Genomic DNA, 24,866 nt, shown 5'->3' with positions numbered 1-24,866 from the left:
GTAGTTTGTAAAGCAAGGAGGAGAGGAAAGAAAAAAGCAATGCTCATCAGCGTGTGTCACAAAAAGATGGCGATATGATATGAGAAAGGTAAGCCGATCGTGTTGTTAAGCGTGCTTACTGAAAGTGATAGCCATGTTGGCTCGACTGTTTTTATGTGTAGGCAGATGGCTAGATGCTATCTGCGTGGGCTGGCTGGGTTTTGCTATCAGTGTCAGGCAAGCGTGTTTGCTTCATCTCACGCCGGAGTCCTTGACTATTACTCCCTCCAATTCATTTTATCTCGCTTAAGATAGAATGGCATGTTCTCCTAAACTATAGTTTCATCACATTTGTTTACTTTATATTATATTATATTATTTATGCTTATAAACTTACAATTATTGGGCAGTATAATTCCTTACAAGTCTAATCATATAGAGTATGTATTATAATAGTTAAAAATTATTAGTCTAATTACTGGTCAAAGTTTTTAAAGTTGAATCTTGATATGCCGGAGGGAGTAATGTCTTGGGTATATATTTTATTGTGTAACTAAATGTTCTGTATATTTAAAATGGCGCGAAATATATGCAAAAACAAACCCGTCGTAGCAGTGACATTGTAACTTGACATTGTAACTTGGCATGGGTCTTTTATCTCTTGATCAGTGTGTGTTCAAGACAAAAACACTTTATGTTGTAGTATAACTGGTTAATAAAAAGAGAGAACTTCTTGATAGATTATCATCAGCATGTGTCGTTGCACACAGTGTGTCTAGCTAGTTCGATTCACTATGCAAGTAGACAATTACTACGTTGAAAATTCCTTGTGTAGTTGATTCATTTTCCTTTTGAAGTAATTGGCCGGAGTTGATTCTTTGGTTTAGTTGGGAGCCAACCAACGGGGCATGTGCTTAGCTTCAGGGATAAAGCGGGATGGTTAGGACCATCTCTCCCTTTTAGTTTTAGGGATGTGGTTGGCTCAGCTGCCTGTCTTTGTACCGGAGATGGGATGAAATATATATACTAATCTATTCCTTGAGTGTGAGTAGTAGTGTAGTGACATAACTTGGCTCGCTGTCAACGAAACACAAAGTGGCATGGGCTAGTTCACCTTTTCTTTGGGACGATCCATCCCAAATTTCAGAGGACGAACCAGCAATCCACGCAAATAGCGGTTGCACGAACTCCACACAACTATCATCTATCCATCAGTTATTTGGCTTAAATTAAATGTCGCTCATCTTTCTTTTTTTTCCACTCCTATCTACAAAAAGTGGCATATGGGTATGTAATTTCTATCGAGGCCAGCTGCAAGTAGCATTCAATTCTTTGGTGAACTCAATAAAACCACAAATTTCATTTTTTTGGCCCTCTTATAAATTTAAATTTTGAATCATCTTGTATCTTCTTGATTTTACGTCATCGACGTACGCCACAGCACGGGCACGACGTCAAACGCAAGATCCCGTGCACGCGTGCGTTCGTTCTCGTGCATGCCTGTTCGCAGTAGCTCATTGAATCCGGCCGTATATAAGCTGTAGCCCAGTATGTGACTAATGTATATGTTGCTGGAAATCTGTGCCGACCATGTAAGCATCTTAACTGGTTCAAATAAAAAATTTCAAAATTGAAATATTGTAGATCTTATCCAGACCTAAAATTTCCATATGAATTTCATCTTTATCCAAGAAGTCCATAAGGTAAAAATATGATTTTTTTTTCCAAGATAACATTCATGCTTCATATGCAGCCGAGACATTGTACCAATTTCTAAGAAATTTCACAACTTCAAATTCAAATAAAAAACTAAAACTAAAAGGTTGTAGACCTTTTTTTTCCTATAACCAGCATTCGTTAGTTTTAATAGATGCCAGTAGATTTTTCATATAAAAAACATCTCTATCCTCAACGTACAAAAATAATATGATTTTTTAATATAGAATTGTAAGTCTAGGTGTCGTAGTAAAATAGAGCTTCCACACACCAACGAAAATGACATGGTAAGCTTTTCATATGATATATGTGCCGTGCCAATGCATATAAGGTATAGAGTGATTTTATCATGTCATTCATCTTGATGTGTCCAAAAGAAGAATTATTAATAAAACTAAAATAAATACATTCTTTTTAAAATATGATTTAGAAAATAATTAAAGTGAGAAATTATGCGTGAGAGTATAGCGTGTCTGTAAGGCCTATGTAGCCGGCCAGTCGGAATGCATGCTGGTACCGTACTACGAACGCTCACCAGCCGGCCGCCGGCGTACGAATTAACGTCAGTCTGACGTGCAACCCTGAATTGAACTCCATCGCTAGCCTGACTGTCTCTGCGGCCGACCGTGCACACGTGCATCGGTGCATGCATGCGTTCGCAGGTGTGGGCGTGTGGCACCTGTTGCCCGGGCCCCGCGTACTCCGGCCTCACGCACACATGGATTTCACATTTGTCACTTGGTACAGACAGGAGTGGCGAAGAGACCTCACACATAATCACAGGCTCACACCTTGCAGAGCGTGCTACGTCAAATTAGAGAAAAAAATCTAATCAAAAGTTAAGATCATTTCCTTATTTAACACCGAAAGATCAAAAGTTCTCTTATATAACATTCTCTTCATTTTTGGTGTCCTAATAAAAAGGTCATTACAGATCCTTAGAATAAAGGTAAAAATATGATCCAAAATCAAAGTTAACATTTTGTTAGAAAATTAGAAATAGAATTTATGATGAAGTTGGGCTTTATAGCGGATCAAAGTCAACAAGAGAAAAATCAAAGGCTACTTACCTTGGTAGAAATTACATTGTCATGGGTTCATCTGCATCCGCTAAATGAGAAATATACTTAGGGTGTGTTTGGTAGTGATCTGAATTCGCTTATGAACATTTCGATTTTATATTATCTTTAGAAATATTTCTCTGCTAAATCGGAATCACTTTATTGAACCATTTGTCTAGCTCATTGCTGGATTCTTAAATTAAAACTAGAATTACGAGAATCGATTCTGTGTGATTCACCTCAAAATGTTTCTCTTTATAGCATTTGACAATGATTATATTGAAAATTTGAAACATTTCTCGCTGCCAAATGCACCCTTAGTATAAATTGTTGCTGGCTCGCATATATCTCCTTCTAAATTCTAGGGGAAATTTGGTAAGTGTGCAAACACATATCTCAAAGCAGTTTCGCATTGAGATATGTGTTTGTACATTTCTCAAAGTGAATCCAATGGGTGGGAGAGTGAGGGTATATGCCCTCAAAGGCAAAATAAACTTACCCGGGAAATCTGGCAGTGTAACTCAATTTCTCAAAACAAAAAAATATATATATTACGAGTCTAAGTTAAAGAACTATACTCTTTTCACATCAATACATAAATATTTATATTAAAATAAATGCAAACAAACAATATATGTTCCTCCATAAGTTATTCTGTTTTGCGCATGACAAAAAGTTGGGTACCTGCACTATTTATGCGGGTCACCTTGCTAGTTATTTTCTTGTGGTCCAGTTTATAAGACATTCATACATACTAAATTTAAACTTTACAATATTTGATGAATAATTTTTAACTATTAAAATACAAACTTGATATGGTTATATTTTTAATCATATATACTCATAATTTTATAACCATATACAATGTAACATGAACTAATAAATAGTCAAAATATAACTCTATGACACCAAATTGCCACTTAGAAATCGTACCAAAATGGGTGCTTTCATACTCAAGAGACTTAATCGAAGAAAGTAAGAGTAAGTCCAATAGACTTGTTAAAATTAGATGATAAATTGTAAGATTTATCTATTATGTAAAAAGAAAGTATATCTAAAATGTAGAGTTACAACAACATCATCAAGAACTGAGATGATGATGATGATTTGAAAAACTATGACTTGCATGTCTAGGAGTAGGCTAGTGAATCACGATCCGTGATTCTTTTCTTTTTGGAACCTTTAAAAAAACTTAAATAGACCCCATTATCCTTAATTTACACTTAATTTTTTCTCTCAACCACGCAAAAGATTTGTGATGCATCTCCCGGTTTGCGGAATTGGAACCGCCGGTCATACACAGATATACCATATACTACGACCATTTGGTTGAGGTTGGAGCTATATACTAACTCTCAAAGGGCCTTGTTTACTTCCTGAAAAATTTTGCAAAATTTTTCAGATTCCACGTCACATCGAATATTTAGACGCATGTATAAAGTATTAAATATAGATGAAAATAAAAACTAATTACACGGTTTGGTCGGAATTGACAAGACGAATCTTTTAAGTCTAGTTAGTCCATGATTGGACAATATTTGTCAAATACAAACGAAAGTGCTACAGTGTCTATTTTCAAAAAATTTTGGAACTAAACAAGGCCTAGGACCAGTATGGCACGATCTAGAGAACGCGTGACTTGTCACCAGTATGGCCAGCTCGCAGCTCATTTATTGAGCAGAGACCACTGCATCAGACACTGATACGCCGAGTGGTAGTTTCCGCTTCCTCGAGCAGTCTCCACTCCAACGACTAATGACTGGATGAGCGACGACGCACGTCAAGCGTGCGGCATGCACCGCCACACCGCGCCGGCGTACGCACGTACAGTACGTCGGACAACAAACGTTGAAACTCCCATCGACCGCAGTAGTCCACGGTGCTGCTGGTTTGTGGAACGCCGACCAAAGACTTGTCCGTCACGCTTCTGTGATTCGACCCGTGCACGCATGATGTACGTGCGCGCCACGATCACGTGCACATGAATTTCGTACGTACGACTGTACTGTACGATCGAGACAAGTAGCTGGTGGAGAGTATAATACGTACGTATGTGTACGTGCACGGGGCCGCGCGGGCGAGAGTTCCAGTCGCGCAAAATGCGCGTGAATTCAACTTTGAAAGGAGGCGCCAAAGCGCTGTGAAATGCAGAGCCGTGCGCCCGTGCCCAGCAGCTCCCAGACCCGGCGCGAGACGCGTCGATGGCGTGCCGTCAGATACTCAGATGTACTGTACGTGCGCGCTCGCGCGCCGCACGGGGCCGACCGGCGGCCAACCAGCGTGCGGGCGGCTCATCAGCTGACTGCCGCCGCGGAGCAGAGACATCCAGACATGCATGCATGCATGCATGTACAGAGGCCACCGGCCACCGGCCAGGCCGCGCCACGCCACGCTAGTAATCACACGCACCACCGGCTGACCAGCAGGGAGGAGCACGTACCTCCAGCACGCTGGCTGGGGCGACCCGACGGTCGACGCGCCCACATGATGGCGCTCTGCGTGCATGCGATGCGCCTGCGGTGGTCCATGCACGCAAAGCAACTACGCAGACGCAAACGCCCAGCGCCGATCACCGCTAGTCAAACAAACGATCCAGGATCGGGCCGGACGGCGATCCGCTGGGTCTCGTCGCGCCCTCGCGCGGCGTATTGACTGGACCGGACATAAAGGGTGCCCTGTACTTTCGCCGAACACATCCAGGACAAGTTGCCGGTTTCTCTCGGGCAACCCCGGCCCGCCCGCCCGTCCGACGACGAAACCCATCGCCACACCGGCACCGGCTGACCGGGGGTGGAGTGGAATGGGGCGGAGGTGCACGGCGGAACGAACAGTGATGCACGGGACGGATCCATGTGGAATTGGAAAAGCTGCCCGGTCCTGGCCGCCCCGGACGGCAGCAGAATCTCCAGTCCTCCACGGTGGCCGGGCCGGCCACTGTTTCCCTTGCCCTTTCCGCGCGTTGGTGCATGTCCAGGGAGCTACACTACACTACAGTCCACGCTCGTCGTACACGGGCCCTGGGTGGCCGATCGGCGACGTGACATCCGGTTTGCTCCATCCGGACGTCGTCGTGGTGGCCACTCACGCGCGCACTGAGACTGAGGGGACTTTTGCAGGGCCGCAGGGGGGAACCATCACGGCACGGACTCGAATCGAATCGCACCTGTTGGACCCGGCCGGACGGACGTCAGACGACTGTGCTGGCTGTGGACACTCAAGCAGCCTGCAGCCCTCACGTGGGTTCTGGACTTTGGACGGACTTACTCAAGAATCGGACCAAGGCCTTGTTCAGTTCAACCAAAAAAACCTAAAAATTTTTCAAGATTCTCCGTCATGTCGAATCTTGCGGCACATGCATGAAACATTAAATATAGATAAAAATAAAAGCTAATTACATAGTTTGCCTGTAAACCGCGAGATGAATCTTTTGAGTTTAATTACTCTATGATTGGACAATGTTTGTCAAATAAAAACGAAAATACTACAGTATCCGAACCAAAAGTTTTTGCAAACTAAACAAGGCCCAAGTTGTACGCAGTATTGTGTACATTACACTCATTCATCATACTGCATGTATTGTTGTCTTATACAAAGAATTTAATCCAAACGAATGAGTCCACACGTACGACGAGACCGAGGTCTACACTTGAAGTACACGTACTGATCGAACCATGCACCATGGCCAGCTCAGCACACACTAGCTACACACAGCGTGTTGGCTACCTACGTCTTCTTTCTTCGGAACAACAACTGACATGAATAACACAACACGGCAATACACAGGTGCATGGAGAAAGGACCGGTCACGCCATATATTATCAACTGATGAAACGGGCATGAGGAGCAGGGCGCTTGCGTGTAGTTGTATCGATCCATCAGCTGGCCTGGTCTCCGGCAGCCGTGGAGTTGACGTAGGCGAACCACCTCTGGAGCTGGCGGTTGTAGGCGCACGGCCGCTCGACGTGGAGCAGGTGGCCGGCCTTGCGGATGCCGTACAGGAAGCAGTTGTCGCCCAGCTGCCTGCAATATATATGTGGTAGGATTTGGCAAATTTGGATTAGGAATGGCAACGGGTACGTATCCGATGGGTACTGGCCACCCGTACCCGCACCCGCCAGATCAAAACCTATTCCATCGGGTTACCCGCGAAAGCAGACGGGTAAGAAATTCATTCCGTACCCGAAAATATACCCGAGTTCAACAGAAATATAATAACTTCCAGCAAGTTAAATATCACAACTTCTAGAAAATTAAACATAACAACTTCCAGCAAATTAATAGCAGCACTAGTAGCACACCAGCCGCTCAACACTTCACACGTTCAGCCAATCAGTTCATGGGCTATATGGGCTAAATTGCTTAGGTTGCTTACTCATTTTGCAGGTATTTCTTACCCACGGGTACGCGGGTATGGGTACTACTATTCCACACCCGTACCCGCTATACCCGATGGGTAAAGGATTTCGCCCAATAACGTACCCGCGGGTACAAAATCCATTCCATACCCGCGTCCTTATCGGGTAAAACCCGTCGGGTACTCGGGTTTCGGGTACCCATTGCCATCTTGAATTTGGATCGCTCATGGTTAATTAGCGCCAGGAATATGTGGTAGAATTTGGCAAATTTGGATTGGCAGCGGCAAAGGCAAAGCGGGGAAGAGTGCTTACTCTTTCATCTTCTTGGCGAGCTCGATGTTGAAGATCTTGTCCTCCTCGCCCCACAGCAGCATTATTTTCTGCAACCACGGTGAGAATTCGTTTCACTTTTGGGCTTTTGTTTCTTTTCCTTCTCCAAAAGCTCAGGTGGCCTTGTCTAGGCTAGGTCCGTCAGGCCCAACCAGCTCAGAGACCATCAGGGCTTTGACCAATTCGTAATGAGTATGGGCCCTCAAATCTAGTGGATCTAGGGCATGGCCATTGGATCAAGGAAATATTAGTAGTTGGTCGGATCCTCCACCAGAAAAAAACAAGTATCCGAACAGTCCAGGACACACACAGAGCTCTTTGGATGTGTCTGCACTCTGCCGGTCACTTTCGTCAGTCAGCTAACTTAGCTCTAAGCTGTCAGCTGAGTGACGTGGATCTTGTACTTTTCTAAGTTGGTGAACAACAAATCAAACAGCTGTGGGTTGGTTTGATTTTGTAGGAAATTAAGGCGGTACCTGTTGGAATACTGGGATCTTGGCGTCCATGTTGCTAGTTATCAGCCCCTGCAACAGCTCCATCCTTTCCTTCCTGTTGGTGAACATTACCTGCTCACCACCAAACACAAGCATAAACATCAGCAAAATCAAAACCCAATAACAATCACTGAATGAAGAGAACAGCCAAAGCAATGTGACTACATTTCAGAAAAGTCACGCGAACTCTATGTTGACAAATTTTGGGGGAACAAATCTCTATTCAGTATCATCATTATTTCTCATATTTATCTACTTTTATTTACTTATTCTTGACCTATATGTGGAAATAAACAGTGCTGCTGCTAGAGTACTAGTGTAACAACAACACAAACGGCTAAAATGTAAAATCACCTTGAGGTAGTCCTTGTAGAACCTGTCGGGAAACCACATCTTCTTGTACATGGAGACGGAGAGAAGCGCCTTGAGCCCCTTGAGCGTGTCGGGCATGAGCAGCTCGGCCGACGAACCCGCCCCCAACCGCTCCATGGTCTCCCTGTTCACGGCGTCCGTCATGGCCACCACGGACCCGGACACGCACAGCGACCTCACCAGGTCCGGCCGCGCCTCGGCCAGCTTGAACGCCACCATGCCGCCGTAGCTGAAGCCGACGACGTCGCAGTGCGCCACGCCCAGCCGCGCCAGCGCCCCGGCCACGCACGCCGCCTGGAAGTCCGGGGACCGGTCCGCGCTCGACGTCGTGGACTTGCCGAAGAACATCAGGTCCGGGATGTACAGGTTGTAGCGCGACACCAGCACGCCGAAGTTGAACTGCCACGTCACGTTGCCCTCGGCGGCGAAGCCGTGGATCAGCACCACGTTGGGCCTCGACTCCGGGCTCCTCTTCTTCGTCGTCGTCTTCTTCTTCTTCTTGGCGTCGGCGTCGGCGGCGGCGGCGGTAGGCTCGAGCGGGCTGATGGTGGTGCCCTTCTTGCCGACGTGGTGCTTGGGCGCCCACACGTGCATGGTCGTGCCAGGCTCCAGCTCCACCTCGATGGGGCGGAGCCCGGCCATCTTCATCAGCCGTGACAGCAGCGGCTTCTGCGCCTCGATGAAGTTCACCATCTTTGCTGGAGGCTGGATGAGCTCGGTCGATCGCGCGCCGCTGCGTGATGGTCGGTGCGTGGCAGCTCGCTGTTGCTCAAGCGTTCGCGGCGGCCGGGCCCGTATTAATAGGGAGGCGCACTGCCGTACCGGAGCAGGGGTCGATCGGCGTGTGGCCGCATGGGCTGCGCAAGTGCAACGACGAGGAGCGGTGTAACGACCGGCGATGGCGACGGACGCGCGCGAGCCGGCGGGAGGGTGGGGTTTGGGTGGCGGGGGGAGGCGGGGCCCAGTGGCAGCGAGAGAGTGGAGTGGGGACAAGTTGAAGCAGGCGGGTTCAGTGATCTACCGGACTGCACACATGCGTGCGGTAGCTTGGATTGGTGCAACCAACCGATCCTACTGTGGCGCTGGCTCCCCTGCCCATCGGGCATCAACCCATACACAATTGGGACATTGATGGTTCAGTCATGTTCCTCGAATTCTTGACTTGACGAGTCTCTTACGTAGTTGTACTTTATAAAACTTTATTAAAAGAGGCAGTTGTACTGTGTGATATGATCCGAAAGAAGGTTTACGAGACCGTGACAGTTAATGTTATTGACATCAGTTTGTTTGTAAACTAACAATGGTGGTCCACGTAAAACGAATATATATACTACATGAACTCTTTGGTCAATTCAAGCCATCAGACTATCATAATATCGAATGATTTTTAGATTATTTTTTATTTTCCCATTACTCTCATATTGTGTATTTGTATTGACTAGCAAAACATGCCCGTGCGTTGCAACGGGAGAAAAATAAAACTTTGAAACCTTAATAGGACGGGACCATGGTAATGATATAATTCTATTTATAAATTATCCTTTATATAAAACTTGAAATTTGTAATTTATTTTTACGATGACTATGTATCCATAATATAACTTAGTGTTGTCATTAATATAATAATATCTTATTAAATTTGTATCAAATTAAAATATAACCTTGAGTGTTTCTTTTGGTGTCATGTTTCAAGACACAAAAAAAATTAGACTATTTGTCAACGTGTCTAAATCAATCGAGCTGACTTTTTTTAGGACTCATATAATGTTTAACTATAGTCTGCAAAGAGTTATTTGCCGACGTCCCAAGAATTAGTTTGTGCGTTGATGATTATGATGAGAGACCTCTCTTGATTTTTTTACATGACAGTCATCATCGATGATTCTAGAAATAAAATTATTTAGACTGGATTAGACAACAAACTACAACAAACTGATCAAGATTTAGTTCATGTACTATTGATTGATTTAGATTTTAACAAAAACATTTTTTGTAATTAATACTGCATTAAGAGGGTGCCTGCCGATGATGATGTTTGAGTTTTTGCCCATGCTGAATTCGTATCGCAACTTGATGATCACCAGGTTCGCGTTGACAGGTTTGTGTTGACAAACAAAATTGGTTCCCTTGCTAAATTTTAGCTAACTAAAATTATTTTACCTATTTTTGGGTGACCAAGGGAACTAAACTATTTTAGTTTGTTTTAGTCAATGTGTTTGGAACTTAACTAAAAACCAAACAGGGCCTAAATAAATGACATGTTTGGATCACGGCCTCCTAGACAGCTTCTGGACCAAGCAGCCCATCCTGGCCCCATTGGCCCATCGTGCTTGTGGCAACGCTGGCCCGTCATCACGAGTAATGAGCTAGACCGTCATCATGGTCCTGAACTCGTTGAAGCTGACCACGCCGTCGCTATCCATGTCGAAACGACAGATGATGGCCTGGCACTCGGCGATGTTCCGGCGCGCGCCGAGCCTAGCCAGCACCAGCTTCAGGCTAAGCGGCGTGATGCACCCGGTGCCCTCCATCTCGTACATCCCGAACGTCTCCCGCAGCCACGTGCGCTCGTCGTCGTCCTCCTCTCCGGCGGCTTCCGCCTGCTCCCCCGCCAGCTCATCCTCCTCGTCCAGCGGCCCGCCGTCGCCGCCAGTGTTCGCCGCTGAGTGCACCCATGTCCTCGTTCGACGTGTCCGCATGCAGAGGCAGAGCCCCCACAGCTTAGACGCCGCCGAGACCTCGCCGTCGCCGTCGTGGCCGAACGAAGCCAGCATTGTTTCTATTTGGTTGGGCTCTTGACCAGTTTGATCGGCAAATCAATCGCGCTTAGTGACTGACTGAGAGATCATATGCGTCAGGATTTATAGTCTTGTCGGAGTCGGATGGGCTTAACCACGAGCCTAAGTCGTATTTTTCTTCTCTATCAGCGTGACCGTCGCTGTCGGTTAGGAAAGGACAGACGAAAAAAACACCAGACCAAATTTGAGGCTGAAATTTTACCTCTTTAGATATACTAGCAAAACATGCCCGTGCGTTGCAACGGGAGATTAAATTCTTATTATTTGCCTAAAAACTCATGTGAATTTGACTTATGACTAATGTCAATTATTTATAAAAAACTAAAGACTCAAGCAGGATGTGGACATGCAAAATTAGAGGTTGTTTAGTCAAGAGAGTTGAAAATTGTTGGCTTGGCTATCATCCAGAGCTCTTGCTTGCACTTGAAATTCCTGTGCTCCTATTGGGTCATTGCACTTGTTTAGTATTAGCAACCAAGTGAAGATTAGTATTAGGTGTTACGCTAAATTTGAACCACAGACAATGTACCTGAGCTATGAGTTGGCACCATGATTCAATCGGCACTTGGGAGCCAAGTGTGACCATTACTGATGCAAAAAATATTATCTCTGCAACATGTCAAAGTATTCAGCTTAATGGAAACAAAAGCCAACACACCAAGTGATCTAGGTATTATGGAATTCAGAAATATGTCAGTGTGTAACTCATTTAGCTTTAATTGAAAGGCAGAGCTCCTGCCGCCTGTGTTAATAAAACAACTCATTTTAGCGACCCTTTTTAAGTAAATTGATTTTGAGGAATGTACAAGAACATAGAAGTCCAGAGCTGATATCTGAGTAGGCTTTTCTTATCTGATGCAGAACCGGTATCATTTTAATTAATATATTAAAAATAAAATAAACAAAAGTAATTTGGTTTGATAAACAATGTCCTTACCACTTGTTGGATGCACCTCTTTCCAATTGGATGGCTGCACTTGTTCAGCCTTTTCATATGTATGCCATGAATATAGAGTTCAAGATTGATGCTATAACACCATGGATACAGTTTCAACTAAAGCAACAACTTTCTGACAAAGAGGATACAATGACTTATATTTGACAAAGAGGACACCATGGTTATATTCGACATGTTAGTATAAACATCTTGCTCTTTGCCAATTGCTCAATTAGCTCTGTTCTTCCTAGAATGCAAGAAGCAGATATAGTTCACAAAATATCTTATAAGGAAACAATATTGAAGGTCTAAGTGTATATTCCATAATCGCATATTAAACAATGGTAAATCTAGAAGTCAGACTTTTTCTTTTTTGTTTCGTGTAGGTTGTATGCTTTTATGTAGAAGTCCACAGTGATAACTGTAAGCATTTTTTCCAAAATTGATGCTTGCGGCAAAATCTCAAACAACAAAAAGAAATTCTCTATCCCGAATACAGCTCCTTGCTCTCACCCATATCGGACCCACACTTGGGCAGAAGTTTACAGAGCCTAAGTGAAGCAATCCTACTCCTAGATTGGTGGTCGTCTCTGCCAAACTGCGGTAAAGCATGAAGAAATCAAATCCTGTAAGGAAAGGCAGTAAATAAATTTTATCCATGTACATTCCTTCAGAGACATATCATTGGATGGCCACTGGAACTGCAAATCAGAAGAGAATCAAAGCAAAGTTTATCCATCTAGAAATTAGGACCTACCAACTGAGTTACTTGATTGTACTCATACTATGCATATTTTGAACTGTAATCACATCTCCCAGTTAATTTCCCCAGGAAAAGGCATATATTGTTGGTAATTAAATACTATGTAGGAAAAGGCATATGTGCTGAAAGTAAATGTTTTAGCACTCAACTTTTCAGTAATTAAATAAAGGCACCTAATTAATATGAGCTGAAGACAAATGAAAAATAGGCATAATATAGTTTATGTTGTATGTACATATGCATTCTAGTGATTAGTGATCCAGTAAATACTCAGTAGTGCAAGAAAAGACATAATGCATAGCTAGAGCTTGATGATGAAGCAAAGGCATAATACTCACCAGTAGCCATGTATGGACTCTGAAGCCGTGGAGGTTGAGCAGTGTAGGTGGTCTGTCGTCTGCACCTTTGAAGATAAAGCATCAATAGGAGTATAGTCTGTGCCTAGAGTTCTAGACTCTGGTCTCTGGATCGGAGCAGAGGTAGGCAGGTAGCAGCCGTCGGCTGACACCCTAACAAGCAGCGACGTTGACGCGCACCTTTGCTGCGGCCCGCTCGCCACAGCCGCCTTGAGGAGCAGAGCGCACCGTGAGATCCTATGAATCCTGCAAGATCAGGATGCCTGATTGGCAACTTTTAATTTCCGTTTCAACCAAAATCGATGCCCCAACGAATCCTGCGAGATCACGATTGCCCAATGGCAACTTTTAATTTCAGTTTCAACCAAAATCTATATAAACAGAAAAAATAGTGGAAGGAGTTCGTGTCGAACTTACTCTGGGCTTTTGTGATCCGAACTGGTGTCTTCGAGATTTAATTTTGACTTGATGTGTGGATGAAGTGTCCGGCAACGCCACGTATGACGACCAACGCGGCGGCTCACCTTACGATGGTCGAGGGACTTGAGCTAGGAGCTTGGGATAGGGAGGACCAGAGGCCAGAGGGGGCCGATGGCCAAGGGCCAGCCGGCGAGCGCGCAGCCGGCGCAGAGCCATGGGGCGTGGGGCACGACGCTTCAGGTTCGATGCATGGGGCAGGGGCACGACCTGGGGCTCGGGGCCGGCCATGGCAGACGCGGCCAGAGGAGGAAGCTCGTGTGACGGTCATGGCAGAGTCAGCGCGTGTCGAGGCGGTGGCGTGGCCGGCGCATCGGGCCGGGGGCAACCGGGGCTTGTCCAGGGGTGGCCGCGTGGCGAAGGTAGGCCATGGCTCGGGGGCCGGCGGAGAAGCGGCGCAGCGAGGGGGTCAGGTTGGCTTCAAGAAAGAACATAGGCGGATGGGGTGAGCGACGTTGCTGTAGGAGGATGGTGGGAGTGGTCCGAACAGCTGGGCTGAAGAATGGGCCAGACGAAAAATGGCCCAGACGAAAAAAATAGCTGAAATTTTGCCTCTTTATTATTAGGGATAGATAGATAGATATAGATATAGATTAATCTTGCAATTGTATTAGACACAAACAATTTGATTTAAACTAAACTTTTATATCATCATAAAATCCAACACATTTTTTCCTTTAGTCATTAACTCATTGTTTAATCTAGGTCATTATATAATTATAAAATCTAAGAGCATCTCTAGCAGTTTCTAGAAAAAACAATTGATAAATCAATTATTTTTCGAGTGGCTAAAAACAGTTGGGAGCATATTTATTGGGTTCCTCAACAACTTTCAAATTATCACTTCTAAAATACTCTATCCATCCTATAATATAGTTCATTTTAATGTTCAAAATTTATCTTCAAATATAATGCAATCTAGAGGTTTTGCATTAAGTATTTCTTTAATTATTAGCCAATCACCATTAATTAAGTTGATGATAGCGTCTAATTAGAAAATAAAGCCAGAGTACATGTGTCTTTTATGTTCTCTCTTAATTTGTCTTAAAATTTTTAAAAGACACTACATTACACGACAGAGGAAGTATAAAACAAATTGTGTATCAAGAATCCCAAACTATATATAAGGTACTCTAGCCACTTTTATATTTCATTCTATCTTGTATATTTGTACTGGGAACCTTGTCCTACTTATAATTTCCCACGTCCTTCTACATCGAGATTGGTCGATGGATACGTGTATAAGTGCACATTTTTCTAAATGCGAAAAGATTGAGAGCTCGAGACAGTGATTTGTTGGAGAGCATTTTTTTTTCAATCTTACCAAAGAAACAGATTCAGGTTGGATTTTGGAAATCTTGGAGATGCTCGGCGTACGTTTTTTTTATTGTTGCAGTTAATCTTATAAGTAACTTTTATACATCTAAATGTGATGATAATAGATCTAATCGATTGATTGATGTACAGTTGTTGTCTTCTTGGTCCACGAACCAGGCTGCTGCCTTGTTCACGAGTCGCGCTTCGCCAGGTAGGGCGCCTTCCAGCCATACCAGTACGCGAACGCCGCGATGGACACGGCTGCGGCCACGCCGACGGTGGCGTGCCACGCGTAGCTAGGCGTGTTCCCGCAGCCACAAAGCCCACCCGAACGCGACCGCGCAGCTCCGCTCCGGCCCTCGCGAACAATGAACGCGAGGCCCTGCCGCGCGAGCACGGCCACGTCCGGGACGGCCGTCCCGCGCCGCACGGCGTGCGCGATCGCCTCGTACTCCTCAGGACTCCCACCTTCCAGGAACGCGCCGGCGATGCGGCCGGCGCTGACCCAGATCGCGCCGAACTTGGGCGTGGACGGAGACGAAGCGGAGAAGCCCAAGTCCCCGAAGTGTACGGCCTCCCCGGCGTTGTCGCCGTAGAACCTCCAGGACAGCGCGAAGACCCTGGAGTAGAAGAAGGGCAGGTAGTCGATGTCCCCGGTGGCGCCCGAGGGGTCCAGAGCCGCCGCGACGGCGTGCCTCGCGGTCCTGCGCGCGCAGTCCACGTGCTCCAGCCGGCGGACTTCGCCGCCCAGGAGCTTGACGGGGAACGCGGCCACGTCGCCCACGGCGTACACGGAGGCGTCGCTCGTCCGCATCTGCTCGTTCACCTTGATGCCGCGCTTCTCCATGGCAAGCTTGCCTTGGAAGAGCTCTGTGTTTGCGCGCGCGCCGATGCCGACCACGACCATGTCAGCTGGTAGGCGCCTGCCGTCTCGCAGGATTGCTGTTGTCACCTGTGCATGCACACACAAAATAACATAGCCTTTTTTTTTTTGCGTCACAACACTTCTTAAGTTTCCGTATTGCTGAAAATTTCAGATGCTCATATTGGTGGAAATACACTTCGAACTTTCAATACAAGAAGAGTTGATGGTGGTTCATATTTATTGGCAGATATCAGTCAGCTGTTTCAGAACTTCAGATTGCCAGTGAAAAACTGCTGGGAGATATTGAGCTACATTCTATTAGCAATCTGAATGTAGCTGATCTTCAGATTACCTACCATAAAGTTTCATGGAATGGATGAACAGATACTCACCTTCCCAGATGAGATCTCCAAAGATGAAACTACAGTTCCTTTGATAAAAGTGACTCCTTTTGAAGCATAGTAGTTCTCGTAAAATTCAGCGATTTTTGGTGTAAACAGATTTTCCACTGCAAAGGAAAAGTCACACCATACATTTTGGTATTTGTTAAACTCGTTTAGAAAAAAAAAAAGACTACAGTGCACCCAAATGCCTTAAACTCCTAGTATTGAAACTTGCAGGATGTTCACCAAACAGTAGCTTCAGCTACGTACTGCAGTGTTTTCCAGGGAAGACGATAGTAACTTTTATGTTGTTGGCAACCAAAGCGGCTGCACATTCCATTCCTATGTATCCACCACCAATGACAACGGCATCGCCACCAGGACATGATCTCATTACACGGACTAGTTTATCTGCATCCTCAATATTGCGCAGATAACAGACGTTCTCAGCATCTGAGCCGTTCCCTCCAATTTCTTCCAGTTTCAAGGCCTACAATTTTAAAAGACCAAAACAACAAGCTGTAGCATCCATTAAAAAATTGCACATACTAGGAAGGATACATGTTAAGTTAAAAATAGCACGGACAAGCATAGGTAACCACAAATAGAATATCAACATACCTGAGCACCCGTTGCAACAATAAGAGTTGCATAGCTGATAGTTTCCCCAGTGGAAGTATCCAATGTTTTCCCGCGCACATCAACAGAAGTTACCTTCGTTCCAAGAATAAGCTCAATACCTAGCCAAATGGTAACGCATATCATCCATAATGCTGAAATAGGAACTAGATATATAAAAAAGTTGACTTGATTACCGGATCAAAGTACAGATGAGGATCAACAAGTCTGTTTTTTCCCTCATCTCTACATGTTTTTTGAACGAAAACAAAGTACGGATGAGGAAAAAACAGACTTGCTGATCCATCTATCACAAATTAAAGAATAGTCAGTAACTGACTGTTGTCATTTCCTGTTGAGATCTAACCAAACATAGGGATTGCCAATGTGTAAAGCATAAATAACACATAGCACACTAAACATTAACCGGAGCATACCATGTTCTTTGTACCAATCTGCTGTAAGTAACTGATCGTTGGCACCAACGCAAGTATGAAATGCTGGGAGGCGAGCAGCACCTGCAAATGTGACAAAGTCCAAAGTTCCGGTGTAAATTATAATTCAAGATCTCCAATACCCAAATCACTTGAGCGCTTAGTAGAACGACGCACTATCAGCAAGCGCTGTCAGCTGTGCTAGCATTATATGTGGACAGCATGACATGCTAGCACAGCTCTTAGTAGAACGACGCACTATCAGCAAGCGCTGTCAGCAGTAGCACTGCTATCGGTATCAGCCGCCGCATCGGTTATTCATACATTCGTGTTTAGACTTCAGAGCAAACACTCCTTGATCTGAGATTGAAAACGTACGCACCTTCTGGGAACAAATAGCCTTTGCTTAGCGCAGGACGTTCATAAGGAGCAACCTGCCAAAGTGGTGGGAGAATAAGATGGTTGGTGGCAACAGGCAAATGGCAATCGCAGCGCAACAAGAAACAGCGTTTCTTTGTGCTGAATGATGTATGCTCAATTGAACAGCAAATGGCAGAGCGTGGCAAGGCAGGCAAGGAAGGAAGGGAGCATACGGCCTCGTCGGAGATAATGCAGAGCTCGCCGGCGGCACCGTCAGTGCGGAGGCGGACGAACTCGAGCGCCGCGTAGCCCGCGGCCACGCCGCCGCCTAGTATCACGTAAGCGAACGCGCGGCCCATTTGGTTTGGTTCCTTCGCGCCGTTTCCAACAGCTCTCTCTTCCTGTTCCAGTCTTCCTCCATGGGGTGGGTGACCTTTAAAGTAGCCGCCTAGCTGAACCGCGATGGTGACAGCAGGCCTGACTGGGCCCCGCCGGCGCGGTTCTTGGCTTCCGAGGACGAGAGAGAGATGGGCCGGCATTGTCAGGAAACAATGCCTTGCCCGCCTCCCTCCCCGCTTCTGCGGTTCTGTTGGACCAGTGGACCCGATCGGTGCCGTTCTTTCCCTCGCCGACAAGGGAAATATTGGTATTCTTCTTGGTGAAGACAAATATTGATCCTTCGCTTCTTTGCTTGCCACAGTTCGATGCCATTCTAAGAAAGGACCAGCGGATCTGTTGGGCAAAATTGCGTGGCTAGTATCAAGATTCAAGAATCTAAGTTGTATGTAAGTATGTAACATTATAGTACCATACTGATTGTAGTGTAGCATTATAATTTATAACTGACGACCCCGAGTCAACAGATTAAAATCGCAGAAATAGAGTCGCGGTTTGCATGCTTCAACAGCTCGCCAGGCGCGGCGTAGCCCGCGGCCACGCCATAACGTAGGTGAACGTGAACACGCGGCCCCAACACAGTTTTTTTTTCCCTCAAGGGCATATGCTCCCACTCTCTCCATCACTGGATTCGCATTGAGAAGTGTGCAAACACACATCTTAAAGCATATTCGCATTGAGATGTGTGTTTACACACTTCTCAATGTGAATCCAGTGGTACAGAGAGTGCGAGCACATGCCCTTAAGGGCAAAAGTAACTTTCCCCACGCGGCCCATCTGGTTCCTTCGCTCTCTTTCAACCGCTCTCTGTCTTGGCGCCATTCTTTCCAAGGAAATATCTTTGTGATTCTTCTCAAGTTAGGTTCACCGTCTTGGCGCTTTTGTTCTTGGCTTCTTTACTGCCACAGATGGATGCCATTTGTCATTTTCAGAATGTCGACAATGCAATGGAGAGTACACAAGCATCCAAGTTTGGACACTAATGGTGTGTTTGGTTTGAGGAGTGAGGTGGTCCATCTTCTCACTCCTTGCTTTTTGTATTTGGTCCGTGGAATGGAATTAGGTGATCCATCGTCACTTCATTCCTCACAAGCTAATAATTATTATATACATGAGGAATGAATTGATTTCACCAAAATTTATAGGATAAACTCATGATGCATTATCTCATGAAACATGGGTTGACTTCACAAACCAAACACACCATAACATCTGCTTTGGCTGATTACATAGACTTCTACATACACATTGCCATTCTTAGTTCGCTTCTTCACTGATTACATGGACTTATAAAAGCTTTTGATAAACTGAGATAGTTAAGAACAGTAACCATCAATGCCACAAAATTATGGATCTCATTCAGGAAAGAGTTGCAGTTTTACAACAAGAGGGCCACTGAGTTAGAAGCAGCCTTTGGTTTCACTAGATAATACATGAAGGCATCTGTGTTTCTGTATACATTTGCCACAGACTATACTTTCATACATGTGGTATACAACTTTGCTTCAATTAACAGCCAATAGAACTCATCCCAGACATTCCACTAGCAGGTCGGCACGGCAGACCAAAGGAAATTGCCCCAAATCCTCACCACCTGCGGCGCTTCCTGCCATACCAATAACCAATTGCAGCGATTGACACTGCTGCTACAACGCCAGCTGTGGCATGCCACGTGTAAGTAGGTTTTCCAACAATGGCAAGCCCACTGTCAGGCACCTCCTTCTGGCTCTCCTGAATGGCAAGCGCCAGGCCTTGTTTCTCAAGTTCACCCATGTTTGTGACCATAGCTTTCCGCCGAACAGCAATCGATATGGCCTCGTACTCCTCCCGACTTCCGCCTTCAAGAAATGCACCCGCAATTCTGCCTTTGTTGACCCAATATGCACCAAACCTCGGGCTGCTGCTTGTGAAGTCTCCAAAGTGGACCACTTCCCCAACATTATCCCCGTAGAATTGCCAGGACAATGTGAACACTCTGGAGTAGAAGAATGGAAGGTAATCAATGTCCTTGTTTTTTGAAGGCTCCAAGATGGAGGCAACAGCATGTCTAGCAGTTCTACGAGCTGAATCCACATGCTCAAGCCGTCGGATATCACCATCAAAAAGCTTGATCGGGAATGCAGCCACATCGCCAACAGCATATACAGAGCTGTCACTTGTCTGCAACTGTCCATTTACCTTTATCCCACCATTCTCCATCATCAGCTGACCTTCAAAAAGACTAGTGTTTGCACGGATGCCAATACCAACTACTACCATATCAGCAGGAAGGTGTCTACCATCTTTGAGGATTACTGCAGTCACCTGTGCATACATGGAAATATTATTATGAAAAAAGTCCAGTTTTTTTAAGGAAAAAAAGGTCCAATCTAATAATCTACCCCTTAACAAGATTTTTCTTTTTTGTCTCTCCACATACGAGTTTTAACTTCAAATTTTCTGGGGTGATAGGTAACATCATAACTTATGTTAGAAAAATACATCACAAATTTTTCATAATTATTTTTGATAGATTAGGCATCTAATAATAAATTAGCCCTACATATACAAAAATTTATATAAAATATAATGATAAATTTTCATACTTATTTTTCTAACAAAATTTATGATGTCACCTATTGCCCCATAAAATTTTATCAAGGGGTAGATTATTAGATTGGACCCAAAAAAATGGTTTAGGACGGAGGGAGAAAATTGAACTGTTTCCAATTATTAATTTAACTATCAATGTCAACAATATAGGCACTGGCTTGAGTTCTGACACTGTTTGAGGATTCTAATTGGCCAGATTGTGAGTACTAGGCTTTAAAATAGGAGAGCTAATATGGTTGGCATTCACCATTCATTGACTAAATATGTTTGATACAGTAAGAAAAAGATTGACAGGAATTGATGACAGGGGCGGACCCAGCCTTAGGCCATATAGGCCCAGGCCTACCCTAGATTTTGAGCCAAATTACTAGTACTAGTTAGATTAGATTTTGAAGGTCTAAATTTAAAAAGAAGTACTTCTGTTTCCAGATCATCTGTCCCCAGCTGATGCTCGTTGCTTGCACTCGGCCCTCGCGGGGTTCAAATTATGTATTGGATTATATACCATATCAAATGCGAGATATTTTTGCTAGACATACCCTAGATTCAAATCCTGGATCTGCCACTGATTGACGAATCCAGGTAAGCTCATTGCTACCATTATTGCCACGGCATACCATTTGAGAAACAAACCATTTATATTCCAGTGTTATCACAATTTAAGCAAGGAATACCAAGGTGCCAAAAACTAGATGTAGATAGTTTATCCCCATTACATACAGGCTGAGTCCAGGTGAATCCAAGAGACGAGATTAACACCAAATTAATAACACATTTTGAGAAAATCTCTTGAAAAAAGCAGAAACCTAGTTTATTGCTAGCAATCAATGAAAATAGTAAATTCTTGCTCTGTTTTATTATAATAACTTTTAGGTAGATGAAATTGTATGACTTGAATAGTTATCCATATGCACTAGCAGAAACCTCTAGCAACCACTGGAAAGGAACTGCTGAAAAAGAGGTTTCTGGACCAGGACCTCTTGGTTATACGACTATAGTTTATTACTTGGTAATACATGTAAAATTGTGAAATATATATCTCAAAACAGTTCCAGTTTCATGATATGGAATTATGAAACCTCACCTTCCCCGTTGTATCTTTTTCAAAGGATGTAAGGACAGTTCCTTTAACAAAGGTGACCCCTTTTGAGGTGTAGTAGTTTTCATAAAATTCTGCAATTTTTGGTGTAAATAGACGACCCACTGCAGAAACAAATCAAGTTCATAATTAGACCAGCAGGAGAGGTATTAAAGCATGTTCGAAGCCCTGACACAAATAAGTGAAATTTTGCTTAGGTGATGAAAGCAACTGCTTACTGCAGTGTTTCTCAGGGAAGACCATGGTGACCCTTATCTTGTTAGTAACCAATGCCGCTGCACACTCCATTCCAATGTAGCCACCACCAATGACAACAGCATTTCCGCCAGGACATGATTTCATCGCACTCACCAACTTATCCGCATCATCGATGTTGCGCAAATAACATATGTTTGAAGCATCTGAACCTTGTATTCCAAATTCTTGTAGCTTCAAAGCCTATGTTATGTAAAGAGATGAGATTTAGAAAAACACATAAACTGATCATCATGTGCTAGATTTTTTCTTAATGAAGGATAGCAGGTTTCATGAAGAATTGAATTTGGAGCAAAAAATAAAGAGAAGTACAAATAGATCCAATACCCGAGCACCTGTCGCAATAATTAGAGTTTTGTAGCTGATAGTTTCACCAGTGCCTGTAAGCAATGTCTTGCGCCTCACATCAGCAGAAATTACTTTTGTTCCAAGAACTAATTCAATGCCTAATCAAATAAAGTAAAAGTTAGAAAAACATAATAGATTAAAAGGATCATATGGATCGATCCACTGAATCATTTCCATCAACTATGAACAATAAGATATTCTTTAAATATCCCATCATCCATAGCATTTGCCAATTGCAATACATGAAATTAATCATAGAATCCAGTAAAGAACATTAAAAAAAAACTACCTTGTTCTTTGTACCATTTTGTTGTCAATAATTCATCATTAGCACCAACGCAAGTATGAAATCCTGGAAGGCGAGCAGCACCTGCAAGTATCTCAGGGGCCAATAACAGTCAGTGATATTAATAATGTCCAGACTCCAGACCATTACAAAAATCAAAAGGACCAACATTTGCCTCCAAAAAAATGGAGCAACCTTAGCCAAAATTATTTTAGCTGTGGAAAAAATAGCAGAACATTGTAATTCTTCAAAACGAAGAGACGTTACCTTCTGGGAGTAAATAGCCTTTGCTTAGTGCAGGACGTTCATAAGGAGCAACCTGGCGAGATTACAGAAATTGTAACTAGCAGAGCACTTGTCAAATAACAAAATCATAGAACATAGTTCTGATTCTGAAGTAAGTTTTGCAAGCAAAAGAACATGTTCTCGATGACCAAAGTTTCCACATCTGATTTTGCAAAAACAGAAAAGTGCACACTGTGTATTGTCTACCAAGTAAAAATAAAAGAAAAACCATGTATGTCGTAGCCAAAAGATTATGTAGAGCCTAATATATTGCATTGTTGGATGGAAAATGCCAAAACTCCTTTTTCGTACTCTTGGAATAGTTCATCATATAGCATGCACACCTAAAAATTCGGATTACATGCCTTCTCCGGCCAGAAAGCATTGTTTTTAGTGGTTGCATGCTTGTCAGCCTTCGTATAGTCTAAAAAGAACATCATTCAGGCACTGTTGCTTGATATTCATCAGTGATGTGAGGCTACAAGAGTACAAGACCACGGACCACCGGACCGGATTGAAAAAGCGATGGTCCAATCCTGGAGAGTACAAATGATTTTGGCACTAATACCTCGCCGATTAAATTTCACTATAAAACTGCAGATTAACAATGACTCCCCAAATTGCTCCTTTTCAGTTCAGTTCAAAGGTTGTTTCCCCTCCTTACGCAGTCTCTACTCTCTACTTCACCAGACATATATGCTATCTGAAGTAGATAGTTATCCTAATCAGAGTTCAAAGGAAAAATAGAACAAGGAATCCAAGCTCCCGAAGTATTGCCGGCACTGGTCCTATCAGTGGAAATTTTAGCAGGAAGGGAGACGGGAATACTAAAAAAAAATGCCAGACTCAAAGAAATGGGGAAAAGAAAAATGAAGCAAAGGGAGCAGAGCGTACGGCCTCTTCGGAGATGATGCAGAGCTCTCCGCGAGAGTACCCTCCGCGGCGGGCGAACTCGAGCACGGCGTAGCCCGCGGCCACGCCGCCGCCCAGGATCACGTACACGAACGCGCGCCCCATCCGCCCCCCTTCTTGCTGCCTCTTAGATGCGGCGGGCCATGACTGTAGTACTCGAGAAGGTCTCTGACCTCAGGAGATGACGGCGCGTTGCCTTTGCCTTGCTGCCTCTCTCCTCCTCCTCTTGGCTCTTGCTGCGGCCCTGCGGGTCCCACCCCGTTATCTTCTTCGCTTTGGTTTCTTGGCACTCTCTCTTCGCCTCACTAGTCACGATGCAGAGTCGTGATCGATGTGGGTTTTCTTGGCTCTTTTTCAAATTTTGAAAAGTTTTTAGTTTTTGAGGTAAACTAAGCAAGGCCTTTTGCAGATTTGTTGTCATCAATTACTACCATTAGTTTCGTACAAGGATGTGGAAGCCACATACGGAAGATTTGGACAGGTGATAAAAAAACATTAGTTCCATTTTATTATATTGCTGTCTATTTTTGAATCTGAAAAACTTATTTTCAAATCAAAGATCTAAAACATTTTGCATTAATTCTTGTGCCCAAAAATATTAATATTATTGTAATAATATTCACGAGCAAATCTAGATCTAAGTAAAACCCTAAACCCAGAGTATGATTCATTATACAGTCTCTACCTATAACAACTATGATCTGTCAAGTTATAAAGTAACAGAGTTGTTATTTTGTTATATGTTTAATATTTGAGTCCTATCAAAGAAAGAAAAAACCCCGGTGCAAACCTGCCTAGAGTGACTCTAATGCAGGCAGCAGAGACTCCACCGAGTAGCCTTACCAACACACTATACACGCTTCATTGTATAGGTTGGTTTTCGATACATTTCCTCAACCATGCGAAGATTGAGGGTCTATTTGAATATCAAGGCTAGCTGTTTGATCAACCATAAGGGCTTATTTGTGTTGCTACTTGCTAGCCTACGAGCCATGTACGAGTTGGCCATCTACATACTAAGCCGACTAATCTCGTATCTCACCATCAATTTTATACATGCTCATAAGACTCGTCTTTT

The 24,866-nt window shown here is 44.1% G+C and overlaps 3 protein-coding genes across 4 annotated transcripts; all 3 read right to left on the bottom strand.

The window, feature by feature from the left end:
* LOC110434544 (lipase 3-like) lies at positions 6,285-9,113 on the bottom strand. Its single transcript, XM_021458764.1, has 4 exons — positions 8,290-9,113; positions 7,918-8,007; positions 7,424-7,491; positions 6,285-6,776 (listed from the first exon to the last, which is right to left on the bottom strand). Exons 1-4 carry the CDS (start codon positions 8,998-9,000, stop codon positions 6,632-6,634), a joined length of 1,014 nt encoding a protein of 337 aa, XP_021314439.1. The 5' UTR covers positions 9,001-9,113; the 3' UTR covers positions 6,285-6,631.
* On the bottom strand, positions 10,674-11,081 carry LOC8073854 (putative calcium-binding protein CML23). Its single transcript, XM_002452631.1, has one exon. It carries the CDS (start codon positions 11,079-11,081, stop codon positions 10,674-10,676), a length of 408 nt encoding a protein of 135 aa, XP_002452676.1.
* Positions 14,838-24,108, bottom strand: LOC8073853 (monodehydroascorbate reductase 4, peroxisomal). 2 transcript variants are annotated; one of them, XM_021459817.1, is made up of 13 exons: positions 23,771-24,108; positions 22,859-22,910; positions 22,595-22,675; positions 22,285-22,403; positions 21,921-22,140; positions 21,688-21,806; positions 19,763-20,315; positions 17,638-17,715; positions 17,259-17,339; positions 16,825-16,943; positions 16,474-16,693; positions 16,213-16,328; positions 14,993-15,907 (listed from the first exon to the last, which is right to left on the bottom strand). In XM_021459817.1, exons 1-13 carry the CDS (start codon positions 23,891-23,893, stop codon positions 15,146-15,148), a joined length of 2,643 nt encoding a protein of 880 aa, XP_021315492.1. In that variant the 5' UTR covers positions 23,894-24,108; the 3' UTR covers positions 14,993-15,145. The 2 variants fall into 2 exon arrangements, with proteins under 2 accessions (XP_002452675.1, XP_021315492.1); XM_002452630.2 differs by lacking the exons at positions 19,763-20,315; positions 21,688-21,806; positions 21,921-22,140; ... (2 more) ...; positions 22,859-22,910; positions 23,771-24,108 and adding an exon at positions 17,849-18,017 and having other exon boundaries at positions 14,838-15,907; positions 17,638-17,689.

The sequence above is a fragment of the Sorghum bicolor genome, chromosome 4 (genome assembly GCF_000003195.3).
Source record: "Sorghum bicolor cultivar BTx623 chromosome 4, Sorghum_bicolor_NCBIv3, whole genome shotgun sequence".
NCBI lineage: Eukaryota > Viridiplantae > Streptophyta > Magnoliopsida > Poales > Poaceae > Sorghum > Sorghum bicolor.
This window is presented reverse-complemented; position numbering and strand designations above follow the sequence as displayed.

Excerpts from the sequence above, each read along its gene's own strand:
- LOC110434544 (XM_021458764.1), bottom strand. The coding sequence starts at position 9,000 with ATGGTGAACTTCATCGAGGCGCAGAAGCCGCTGCTGTCACGGCTGATG. Across the intron at positions 7,492-7,917 it reads AGATCCCAGTATTCCAACAG|AAAATAATGCTGCTGTGGGG; the intron begins GTACCGCCTTAA and ends CCGTGGTTGCAG. Across the intron at positions 6,777-7,423 it reads CTCGCCAAGAAGATGAAAGA|GCAGCTGGGCGACAACTGCT; the intron begins GTAAGCACTCTT and ends TATATATTGCAG.
- LOC8073853 (XM_021459817.1), bottom strand. The coding sequence starts at position 23,893 with ATGGGGCGCGCGTTCGTGTACGTGATCCTGGGCGGCGGCGTGGCCGCG. Across the intron at positions 21,807-21,920 it reads CTTCCCTGAGAAACACTGCA|TGGGTCGTCTATTTACACCA; the intron begins GTAAGCAGTTGC and ends TTGTTTCTGCAG. Across the intron at positions 17,716-19,762 it reads GGGTGAACTTGAGAAACAAG|ATCTTATTCTCCCACCACTT; the intron begins GCCTGGCGCTTG and ends TTGCCACCAACC.
- LOC8073854 (XM_002452631.1), bottom strand. The coding sequence starts at position 11,081 with ATGCTGGCTTCGTTCGGCCACGACGGCGACGGCGAGGTCTCGGCGGCG.